This window comes from Amblyomma maculatum, chromosome 2 (genome assembly GCF_055883805.1).
Source record: "Amblyomma maculatum isolate TAMU_Amacu chromosome 2, ASM5588380v1, whole genome shotgun sequence".
Classification (NCBI taxonomy): Eukaryota; Metazoa; Arthropoda; class Arachnida; order Ixodida; family Ixodidae; genus Amblyomma; species Amblyomma maculatum.
This window is the reverse complement of record NC_139345.1, coordinates 4,484,290-4,496,928: the sequence shown is the minus strand read 5'-3', so window position 1 is coordinate 4,496,928 and position 12,639 is coordinate 4,484,290. Positions and strand designations below refer to the sequence as shown.

Genomic DNA, 12,639 nt, shown 5'->3' with positions numbered 1-12,639 from the left:
CCGAGTTTGCACTATGGTAAGGTGCTGGCGATCTTCAATGCTCGTATAGTACATTGTTTACAAAATTTGGAAGCTTTACACGGCAAGGTTAAGAGGATAACGAGTGGGATAATGGCTGATAAGAATTCCAATTTAAAATGGATTATTTTCCATCTCAGGTTTCATAAAATACCTTAATAATTTTTACTGAAAATTGCGGTGAAGTTTTCAAAATGGTAGAGAAGAAATATTCCGATCATCACTGACCAGATGAATAAAAAATGATTACCCACTTCAGATTCGTCGTGCCCCTACATTTTAGCGCATGAAGGATCTCTTGGATTCTTTGTCGATACTGGTGGGGAGTTCGAAACAACCAGCAGCTTTAAAGAGGCAGTGCTATCCAGGATGAGAAATATTTTTCAGAACTATGCTGGTTTAGTAAAAAGCGTCACCAAGCTGCATTTCAGCGCAGTTAAAATTCAAAGGCACACATGTCCTGAGATCCCAGTCCATGTAAAGGGTGGCTGAGGTTAATTTAGAGCCCCTGGCTGCATTGTACCTTATACTGCCCTACAGTGTTGCTTTGGCATCCAAAAATTCATTAAGCAATATTTGTTTGCTCCCAGCAATCCAGCAACAGTGTGGGAGAGGTCTTCTCCTGAGACCTCGCTCAATATTCTATTCGTTTGCTGACTCTGGTTATTTAAAGTGACGGTGGTTTAGTGTCATTGTGATCATGAGCAGCAACAGATATGAGTGACAAGCTCAATTTTGTGAATGTAGTTTCCTTCAGGATGAACAACAGCCAGATAGCATTTTTTTTTTTCTCTAGGAAAAGCTAATGACTGAATTTCTTACTCCCAAACTGATAGTTCCCTTTTCCATTGCAGCAGCCTTTACACACCTGGGTATGCCTCATTTTACTTCCTGCACATTGTGCTGGGCTGCATGAGGCCTCATCCCAGCCTGTGTTCAGTGTGTGATGACTCTTTCCAAGTGAATTTCACTCAACAATGTTCTGCTGGATGGATGCTGTGCAGTATCGGAGAGCCTAGCCCAGCACCAGCAGCAGCTGGCAGCCGTGGAGAAAGCACTGGAAGAAGAACGCTCCCGCACCAAGGCTGCCGACCTCGGGCTTCTCAAAGTAGGCAGTGCTGCTACAGCTTTCTTTTTTTTTTTCTTTTCTTGGCAACCTAAACTCAAACCACCCGCCATGATGGTACAGTGGTTAGGGTGCTCGACTTCTGTGCCCAAGGATGCGGGATCGAATCCCGGTTGCGGCGGCCACTTTTCATTGGAGGCAAAAAGCAAAGTGCCCTTGTACTGCGCAATGAGAGTGCGCGTTAAAGAACCCTATGTGGTTTAAACTTCTGGTGCCCTCCACTACAGCGTCTCTCATAGCCTGAGTCGCTTTGGGACATTAAACCCCATAAACCAACCAACCACTAAACTCAAATCAGATAGAGGCATTTGTACACAAAGGGGATATGCCTGACAGCAGCAGAGTTGCATGTTGGAAAGCCCCAGAGCGGTGCGTGGAGGGTTATGGTCTTGGCTACAGAATAGAGAAGCCAACTGATTAACTTTCCGGTCTTTGTAAGCATCACGGCTTTTGAATCGGTGCTCTGCTGAAAGCCTAGGCTACCTCTGAAACCAAGTTAGATAAATGTGCCATAACCTGCTTATCCTAGGCGTGCATTATGTTCATCTAAATAGGGTGCCCCACTATGCTTACTTTATTGACTGCAGTGCTGCTGCAAGAATACTATGTGTGGTACTTCTCTCTGACTATAGAGCTGGCAGGTGTTGACATTGCAACTCACTATATTCATATATTTTTTCTTTCCTTGCAGCAAGAGTGTGACAAGAAGATTGAAGCTGCTGAGCACAACTGGGTTCAAAAGCTGGAGGCATCTGAGAAGGAGTACCACAGACGGATTTCGGAAAAGGTGCTTTCAACCCTGATCACTCCATACTTTACGAAGTGTTGTTGGACTTCGCACCATATGTCAGTACTTTCCTTGCAGCCTAGCTGGGTAGCATAGATGGGTTTGATCTTTGCAAATGTGCTGTTTATTTTCCTTGTGCGTGTGTGCGTGCGTGTGTTTCTCAAGGCTGTTTCACATGCAAGCAAAAATGCTCGCGATTTCTGCTGCGGCGACGCAAAAACCTGTTTTAAGCTGTCACGGCGGCCGGAGCGGCGAGAGCGACGCAGTTCCAACAAGTTGGAAATTTTCCGCTCTGTCGCTGCCGCTCGCCGCTGAGTTCGCTCAGTCACTTGCATGTAGACCGGCCTTGACGCTTTTTTTTTTTTTTTCATATTCTCGACGGCAAAACTGGAGGGTGGGTTCATTGTGCGAGTGGGTTGATTACACGACAAATACAGTATCATTTTTCATGATTGCAAGCGGTGTCTCAAGCTGATTTCTGTATATCGAATTATCAATATATCGAACTATTTCGCAACCTCTTTCGAGTTCGATATATCCAGGTTTGACTGTATACATATACGCAGCAATGGCAAGCTGATTTCCCAAAGAGGCTATGTAAAACGTCTGGAGTGGCGATGCTCCATAGATTGAAATGAGAGCAGTTAAGCCGGAGGTGGCCATTTTGGTAGGGGCATAAAGCGCACGGCTATGGCCAGCTTAGGCTCATTATGCGAGTTTCATTTGCCCTTTCGCGCGTCTGCTTTTGAAAACACCACAACTAAATCATATCATAGTCGGAAAGGTTTGATGGGAGCCCATATTTTACTCCCCATGCTGCATATTTATGACGAAATTTGATGGAATGGGGTGTTTTCGAAGGGTGGTGGATCGGGCTAATTGGTGCAGGTTTGACATTTTTCGAAGGCTTTTGTCCCTGTCTGTTTCTTCTCCGTCTATGTTGTTTTAGCGCTTTCAAAAAATGGGGTGGCGTGTTCCATTAATTTTCTGAATGCTTCTTGGGGTAGAGAACATTTTTATGCAGTATCAAAGGAACAGATAATACAGCTGTAAACTGGCTCTGAAATTACTGAACACAGCAACCGATGTGCGCTATATTGCGATGCATATTAGGCTTTCATTGCGCTCTGTGATTTGCTGACGGCATGCAAAATTTTGCTGGAAATGAGCAATGCTTGTTATCTCTTTTACCGTTATATAAGCACAGTGTTGCTATTTAATTTACGATTTGCACAACAGCGACGTAAAGAGAATGCAGTTGATCAAACTGCGACTTCCGACCTTTTTTAATACACTAGTGCATCTATTACTATTGTATTCATCATGTATGAATACAGCTCCTCAGGACGCTTACTCAAATCAAAGTGTTAATCACATTACTTTGTGTAATTTATAAACCTCCTGCATAAGTATAGTTATGCATAGGTGATTACAAGATTGGTTCAGTTAGCGGCTGGCTCCAAGATAGCGCGGGATTGAATGGAATGGTTCTTGTGGAATTTGGGACTAATTTCTTAGTTAGGACAATTGTTTTCTGGGTTTCGTCGGTTTTTGTTGCTCGTAAATAGTCAGGAGACCTTTCAACAAAACTAAAGTAATTTAATAACTATAAGAAATGACAATAACCGATTACCCCTCTACAATTTCTAGGACTGAATTAACTCAATTTGCAATGATAACATAAATTTTCAGTTTTTTTTGCCCGACCATATAGGATATCAATGAAAAATTTGTTAGTCCTTCGGTGCACATACAATAACACTTGGCCAAAATAATGTAGAAATATAGATGAATGAACCGTGAACAATTAAAATTTTAATAAGTAAAAAAATATTTGTTTTTAGTTTTATATCCAAGAAGCTAGAAGGTATTCTTTTTTATTTTCTACAATGGCACCAGTCATGAAAATATTCATATTTCACAAATGCCGAAAAAGCAAGAATTTGACACTCTTACAGTGAATTTTAAATAGAGGCAGAGAAAAGGAATTTTACTTTGGTGTTTATTGCTCCTTATTTCCAATCTTTTTTACATGTGAAGAACAGCCAGCAAAAGCAGTTTGTAAAATACCCTATCTTTAATGACTTGTTTCCCAAAGCCTCAATTGCTTAGAACCCACCTGCCAACTTGAAATAGGGCTAAAGGACTAAAAAATGTCTATTTGAAGAAAAGTTTACTGCAGACTGTTTCTTTGTATAAGACACAAAGGCATGAAAATTTACAGACAAATTCGAAATAGTTTAGCACCACATATGCGATGTTTCATATGGAGTGAACCTTCAGCATTACTTCGTTTCTGCCCCTCTCAAGGTGGCGGACGCTGGCTTCACTTTTTGGGTGCCGCTTCCACTCCAGAAGTTCTGTATATAACCTCCTTGGATTTACCTATTTTTGATTGAGATTGATTGATTGATTGATTGATTGATTGATTGATTGACTGATTGATTGATTGAACGGATGATTTACTGATAAACTTTATTGGGGAAAATTGGGGGTTACGGCAAGTGGTTTAGGAAAGAGCAATGGTCGACAGTCCTTTGTATAGGAATCCGTTGGCCTCAACAGCTGCTCTGGCTCGCTTCACCAGCATGATCTGATGCTGAGTGTCCAAGTCAGCTAGAAGCTCCTCCCATTGCTCAGGGCTAGGGCTGTCTATTTCAGGCATTATGAGGCTAACCCTACATCCCCATGTTGTATGGTCTTCTCACCAGACACATTCACTTTTGTATCCCAATTTGTAAGCTTGAGACAGTTTCACACCCATGGTTAGCCGTCGCTTTAGGCTGCACTATATAAATACATTGCAAGCTGAGGCAAACATTTCTGGTTTCGCAACAATGTGCAGTTGCACCCAGAAAGGAGGGGCCCAAAAACTTAATTAATAACATGTAACGATTAGTGTAGCTGCATTTGTGTCTCACTGTTCTAAGATCAAAACGGATACTGGACTTGTTCACATTAATTGGGCAGTGTGTTAATCCAGAAACTTGGTTAAATCTAGAATACCTTTGGGTGGAAACTTGTATTATTAGTGGATTTTTATTCTAACGCATTACAGTAGAGCCTCGCTGATACATTCCCGCTTCATACAATTTCCTGTTTCATATGCTTAAAAATCGTGGGCAGTAAAACATGTCCCATATAGTTACACTATTTTTCGGGCAGTTAATATATTCTCAGATAACATGATATTCCTGTTACTGTGTTTGAAATTTTTGTACGTTTTGCGATCAAGCGTACATTTGCTAGCGAGTGCTGTCGACATGAGAAAGACACTTAGGTCTCTCTTAAAGGACAACTCCGGCGATATTTCGATCATACTGAGTTAACGATTGATTTATATTGCTGAAGGCTTGGTCACCACAGTACGCAGTTATATTTTTTTACTATACCCAGGCAATAATTAAAAAATGCAAAAAATCTTGAATCATAAATGAAACTCCCACGTGTGGCCCGGAGAGCAGGGCAGCCGTGCCACATGCACCGGCTGCCGTTCTACCGTGGTGTGCGAACATCAATCGCTGTCACATACGGCATCATATGAAGCATATTATGTGATGTTGATGAGTCGCCCTCGATGTCATCGGACAGGGACAGCTAGGACGATAGTCATCCAAACGCAATTATAAAAAAACTAGCAATATTTGGCATGAATGGCCAAGGGGTGCAGAACAAGCGAGTGATCTTGAATGCGGCTAAATTATTGCCTTATGAAGCTTCAATTTCCTAGAATTTTTAAGCCATTTATGCACTCACAAACACGATGCAAGTGGCCGGCATATATGAGGGCAGCCGATCATTACTACAAATCCCCCCGTTTTTGTTTTTTTTTTCGATACCAGTCCTAAATCCACCTTGCTGCGAGTGAGATTGTTGTCTATACAGCAATACCCCTGCCACATTGAAAATTTAATGTCATTCCCACCGAATTCACTTGTTCAATTTAATATTTTTTCTACGTGCTGCTAAACGACCAAAATTAATGCCTTTTGCAAATAATGGCATGAATAAAAATTAAGCGTACACAAAATATAATAGGCCTTCGATATGTTACGAAAGTGATTGCGCTCTGAGCGAAAGCAGCTTTCAAATTCCTGTTGACATCTTACATGCCATGCGTAACCAACCTGCTGATCACGACTCTATGTTTATTACAAAGCTCAGCGGTGGTGGCGTTTGTTTACGTAAGGATATGGAAGGTGCCAAGATGCAAACATTTAAAGCGCACGGGCTGGCGATGCAGTTTCAACTATGTGTACTTCGCACACTAAGAGGAACAAGTCACATAGGCATTGCCGGTAGTGTGCCGATCGGAGGATACAACCTTCGAGAGTACTTTTGAAAGAACGCCTTATTAGGCTAGATGATCGAAGCAGCGATCTTGGCTTATTATTGCCTTCTACAAAACGGATTTGTTACTAAATCTCTTCCGTGCTGAGGACAGCGCAAATACAGGCTGAATTTTGTGAGAGCTATAAAAGGAGCTGTGCCTACTTGATGTCTATAAATGCTTACCTAGCATTTTATGCAGTGAAAGTCTCATGCCTCTGTCCCTCATTCAGCAGTTGAATTCCTTCAAAATCGGGCAGTTCAGATCATATGTTTTCCTGGATAATGTTTTTCCCGCATTCTAAAAAAGCGTATGACCGAGGTTTTACTATATGATTTAGTGCGAAAGAGTTTAAACCATCGCATAGGGCACAAACACACACAAAGCAAAAGTTCCTGATTTGTCTGCAAGCATGAGCCACTTGTATTCTGTAGCAAGCATTTGATTGTTGCCCAATTAAAATGCTCGCCCCAGTTTTTGTTTGTTCATGTTTTGTGGATACGTGCACGCAGGAAAATGAGCTCCGTCGGGTAGCCAAGAAGCTGTCAGAGCTCAAGTCCATCACTGAGGAATCCGAAGAGCAGGAGGACGCAGAGGACACTACGATGAGCCAAGGGGATGGCCTCCTGAGGGATATTGAATCCTATCAGCTGGTAAGCGAAGCCCAAGCAGAGAGCCGGCCAGCTCAACCTGTTTTGTGCCAGCCAATATCTAAGAATGGTTCTGCTCACGTTGCAGGACACATTTCGGGCCACTTGTCTGTTGGAAGTTTTTTGGGAGTGCAGTATCGTTTACCTTCCCTGTTGCGTATAGTCATAAGGGACGAGGTGTCTGCATCAGCCACTGAGTTGAGTGATAGTGAATGCATCACCTCATCCTAGCATCTGTGCAAGGGGCCTCAATGTGCACTTTTTCCTTTCCCTACTACGCCTAATTTAACTTTGTGTGCTGCACTCCTTCTTAGGTCAAAAACAACCTGGAGCAGAGCGTACAGCAGCTGAAGGCTGAGCTTGCTACAGAGCAAGAGCGGGCAGCTCGGGTGAGAAGCGTTCTTTGCTCTACTGTGGACTTGTCTATATCATGCATACTATGCGTGTCTAAAATAGTGCTGTGACTGTTTCAATGACTGCAGGTCCAGTTGCAGCTGACCAAGGAGGCAGACCGGCTGCGAGCAGAACTGCAGCAGCACACGGATGCATTGCTTGGCCTGCAGGCACAGCTTGATCAGGCACTGCAGGTGAGGGTATCCTTATTTTAGAAGAAAGGGCTTCAGTGTGCCCAGTATGTTGGCCTGGTTATGTGCCTACATCTTGCACCACTGTCTAACAAATTCGTGTTGCTAGAGTGGTTTGTGTGTGATGACATTTATGTTTCTAGCTGCTTAAATATAGCACTGGCAGTGGTGGTATCAAATGGTAGATGATAGGGTTTTAAAGCACTCTCGTTTAGTGCCACAATTTTCTCATGAGGATGAACTGACTTCAGATGGGTGCCTACAGCCATGGAATTGGATTGTAGCAATGCCATGGCTCTAGCTTTCTGCCGGCTGGGCTGAATGCTGTCAACAAAAGACTTGCAATGGAGGAAGCAAAGTGGGCAGAATCTCCTGGGACGAACTTACACGATTACTCTTGTTGCCAACTTGTTCGTGAATTCATTTTATTGCAAAAGCAATACTACGACAGCCAAAATGAGACCTCGGGCGGCCGCAACTACGCCGTGAAGAGGCGTAGCTACGGTCTCCTCATAAAAATCAGCCTGCCATGACATTTGAATTGACGTTACCCCTATGCCACGGGCAGGAGCTGCCAACTCGAGTCGCTCCTATCATATGGGAGTGTGATATCAGAATCAGCCTGCCAGAACCGTTTGCATTCTCGTTACCCCTACGACACGCAGACACGTCCATACGGCTTGGTTGAAGCACGACTTTATATGTGGGCTGGTAGCTTCTGCTCTCGCATCATGCCCTTAAAGGATGAGCTTAAGCGTCCCTAATAATGTAGCACCTTACACTGATAAGGCATGATAGGGGAATAATGTGTCAGGCAAAAGAAGCTCCCGCCGTTGCTTTCGCAATTCAGCTAGGATTAACCGGAGCTAAACCACAACTAATTTTTTCACACACTGATCAGCTAGTAGCATCCTAGCTATCTGTTATATGTAATTCAACATACCATAAGGGGGGGGGGGGGAGGCTAAAACATTGTCAGAGTGTGTTGTCTTCGTTGTCACCTGCAGTATGGCCAGTTAAATTGTTCTTGCCAAATGTGATATATCTAGAGCTCTTATATATTTAATCCCCACCCTCATTAATTTGCATGTCTATGAGCAAAAATTTTCCTATTTAATGTCTTCTGCTTTTCGCTTTTGCTCACAAAATTTGGGGGGGTGGAAATGCTCTTCTAAGCAAATTGTGCTCTTTTTATTTCAGGAAAAAATAGCTTTAAGTGAAGAACTAAAAGTAGTCAAAGACAAATATGCTGAGGATGAAAGGAGTCATTTAGCCTTTCTGGAAGAAAGTAGACGAAAAGAGAGTCAACTGGCGCAAGAAGTGCAGCTGTTGAAATCACAAGCAGAGCAGGAACAGAATGCACTTCAAAAGCAGTGTGAGGCTCTGGAAAAGGATGTTGAAGAAATCAGACAGCTGGCACAAGAAAAACAGAATGAAGTAATCAGACTGACTTTCGAAGCTGAAGGCATTCACCGAGAGCAGCACTTGATTTTATCACAGCTGGAGGAAAGCAGACAGAAGGAAACAGGGCTGATGCAACAACTTGACTTGCTCAAGTCACAGACAGAGCAAGAATTGAGTGCACTGCTGCAAAAATGTACTTTTCTGGAGAAGAACGCTGAAGAGAGCAGATTGCTTGCAGAAGAGAAACAAGCTGAAGTGTCCTCGTTGAGCTGCGAGGCTGAAGGCCTTCGAAAAGAGCTGCAGATAAGTAAATCCTATCTGGAAGAAAGTAGGCAAAGAGAGTCTCAGCTGGAACAGGATCTCACATTGTTGAAGTCTCAAACAGAGCAAGGCCAGGTTCAGCTTCTTGAAAAATGCAGGGCCCTGGAGAGCAGTATTGAAGAGCGCAAAAAATCAGAACAAGAGATGCAGTCCATGGTTGCCAAGCTGACCTCAGAAGCAGAAGACCTCCGCAGAGAGCTTCAGATTAAATCGTCACAACTTGAACAAAATGGGCAAAATGAAATCCAGCTCAAAGAAGAAGTGCAGCTCTTGAAGTCGCAAATTGGAGACCAAAGTGCACTTGTGGAGCGGTGCGAGTGCTTAGAAAGGAGCATTGAGGACCAGAGGGCAGTTGCAGAGGGACGGCACACTGAAGTGCTGAGGCTAACTTCCGAAGTTGAGAACCTTCGTGAGGACCTTGGGACAAACATATCAGAGCTGAAAGAGTCCAAGCTCAGGGAATCCCATTTGATGCAGGAGGTGGAATGCCTGAAATCGCAATTGGAGCAAGAGCGGAGCACACATGAGCAGCAGCGCAACCACCTTGAGAAGAGCCTGGAAGAAATCAAGAAGGTGGAGGAGGAAAGGCTATCGGAGGTGTCTAGATTGACTTCCGAGGCAGAGATCCTCCGAAGGGAGTTGCACACGAAGTTGACCCAGCTGGAAGAAAGTGGACAGAGAGAATTACAGCTGCTGCAAGAGGTGGAGCTGCTTAAATCACAGGGAGAGCATGACGAATGCGAACTACGTCAGCGATGCACAGCCCTGGAGAATGACGCTGACAGAGCTAAACAGCTGGCAGAAGAGAGGCAGGCGGACGTGATCAGATTGGCTTCTGAGGTTGAGAGCCTACAAAAGGAACTGGAGGCAAACTTGGCCAATCTTGAAGAAAGTCACACGCGACAGTCCCAGCTCGCAGAAGAAATGCAGTTATTAAAGTCCCAGGCAGCACAAGACAGCAATGCACTTCTGGCACAGTGCAAGGCATTAGAGAAAGAGGCCAGGCGACTGGCTGAGGAGAGGCAATTGGAAGTGGCCAAAATGACTTCTGAAGTTGAGAGACTTCGGAAGGAATTGAAAATGAATGCAGCCCAGCTTGAGGAGAGCAGACAAAGGGAATCACAGCTGGCACACGAGATGCAGTTGTCTAAATCACAGACAGAACAAGACCAAAGTACATTGCTTGAACGGTGCAAGTTTCTGGAGAAGGAGCTCAATGAAGCCGTGCAACTGGCAGCCAAGAGGCAGTCGGAGGTATCCGAACTGACTACTGAGCTTGGTGACCTCCGCAAGGAATTGCAAACAAACTTGTTCCAGCTTGAAGAGAGTAGACAGACAGAATCTCAATTGATGCATGAGGTGAATTTGTTGAAGTCACAAAAGGAACAAGACAAAAGTGCACTTCTTGAACGCTGCAAGGCTCTGGATGGGCAGGTCGAAGAAATTAATCAGCTTTTCGAAGAGAAAAAGTCTGAGGTCACCTCTCTGGTTTGTGAGGCCAGTGACCTTCGTAATCGGCTAGAGACAGCCTTGTCAGAGCTCAAAGAAGCCAAGCACAGGGAATCCCAGCTTGTAGACGAAATGAATTCACGAAAATTCCAAGCAGAGCAAGGCCAAAGTAAACTTCTGGAAGAGTACAAGGCTCTTAAAAACGATGTTGAGGTGCTGTCTATGGAAAAGCAATCTGAAGGTACCGAGCTGCGCTCCGAGGTTGAGGCTCTTCAAAGAGAACTTCAGGCTATGTCTGTCGAGCTTGAAGAAAGCAAGCAGAGAGAATCCGAGTTGATGCAGGAGGTGGAGGGCTTAAAAGCACAAATGGAACAAGACAAGAATGCGCTTCAAGGTCAGCGCAAAGCCTTGGAACAAGGCATTGAAGAAGCCAAGCTTCTTTCAGAAGAGAGGCAATCTGAAGTTTCCAGATTGAAATCTGAAATTGATGGCCTATGCGTCAAGCTGCAGGACAGCCTGTCCCAGTTGGAGGAAAGCAGGCAACGGGAATCCCAGCTAATGCAGGGGATTAATTCGCTAAAGTCAGAAAACGAAAAAGAACAGCACATACTGCTGGAGGTTCAACAAAATTTGGAAGAGGAGATAAAAGAAATCAGGCTTCTCTTGGAAGAGAAGGAGGCTGAGATAACCAGAATCAGCTCTGATGCTGAGGAACTTCGCAGAAAGCTACACATGAGTTCATCTTGCATTGATGAAAGCAAGCAGAAGGAATCAGAATTGAGAAATGAAATGGAATCATTAAAACTGCGTACTCAAGAGGAACTGAGTGCTCTTACTCACAAGTGCAATGTCCTTGAAAATAATGGGGAAGAGTTAAGAACATTAGCAGAAGAGAGGCATTCGGAAATCGCCAGGGTGAGTAATGAATGTGAGCACCTCCACAGTGAACTGCAGGCCAGCCTATTGCAGTTAGCGGAAAGTCAGCAAAGAGAGTCTCAGTTGATACAGGATATACAGGGGTTCAAGTCCAAAATAGAACAAGAGCAGTGTACTCTTCTCAATTGCTTCAAGGGTCTTGAAGAAGAGGAAGCAAGGCTGTTGCTAGAAGAAGAGCAGTCCGAGGGTTACATGTCAGGCCATGTTGGCAACGGCGAGGAAAGTAGGCAGAATGTAGAAGTTAACCAGCCTACTGTCGAGAGCAAGCTTGAATTGGACTCTCTGGCTTCTGAGGCCAATGGCCTTCGTAAAATACTGGAGACAGTGTTGTCAGATCTTAAGAAGGGCAAACAAAGAGAGTCCAGGCTTGTGGATAAGCTTAAAATGTTAAGAAAAGGAGAAGAGCAAACCCAAACCACTCTTCAGCAGGAGTATGAAAACCTCAAAGAACAGGTCAACATGTATGCGCAGTCGTCGGCAGAGAGGCACTCCGAAGTTTCCAAGCTGCGCCTTGAGGCTCAAGTCCTTGAGGAAGAACTTCAGGCTAAACTTGTGAAGCTCCAGGAAAGCAGGCAGAAAGAGTTTGAGTTGACTCAAGAAAATCAAGTGTTGAAGTCTAAACTAGAACAAGAGCGCATTGCCCTTTTAGATTGCTTCAAGGGTCTTGAAAATGGTACTGGAAAAGTGAGACTGTTGTCAGAAGAGTCCACATCAGGAGACAACTATGAGGGCTTCCAGAAACAGTTACAACCTGTCTGTGAAGAAGGACAGATGCAGGAAAGCAGACAGTATGACATAGAGCCAGAGGTTATCTTCACAGGACAGGAGTTGTTGCAGGCGGAGACATTTCATAGGAATGGCAATGAGGAGCGGCATACAACTGTTGTGGCGTTGCTGAAGGAAAAACTCACTGCCCTTCTTCAAGAGGTAATATCCATTATTGTTTGTTTCCATGCCAGGCAGTAAGCTTTTAAGATAGAACTTAAAATAAGAGCTTGGCTGTAGGCCAGTGTATGGAACATTGTATGATAAAA

The 12,639-nt window shown here is 44.0% G+C and overlaps 1 protein-coding gene across 5 annotated transcripts in view; it reads left to right on the top strand.

Annotated features, from left to right (window-relative positions):
• Nucleotides 1–12,639, top strand: part of LOC146197877 (uncharacterized) — a 42,958-nt gene that overhangs the window by 16,345 nt on the left and 13,974 nt on the right. For all 5 annotated transcript variants that reach the window (XM_084593149.1, XM_084593148.1, XM_084593145.1 and 2 more), the window contains 6 exons: nt 1,023–1,126; nt 1,836–1,931; nt 6,774–6,914; nt 7,226–7,300; nt 7,394–7,498; nt 8,696–12,532. In XM_084593149.1, the coding sequence (XP_084449275.1) occupies nt 1,023–1,126; nt 1,836–1,931; nt 6,774–6,914; nt 7,226–7,300; nt 7,394–7,498; nt 8,696–12,532 (4,358 nt within the window). The remainder of the gene's footprint in view (nt 1–1,022; nt 1,127–1,835; nt 1,932–6,773; nt 6,915–7,225; nt 7,301–7,393; nt 7,499–8,695; nt 12,533–12,639) is intronic.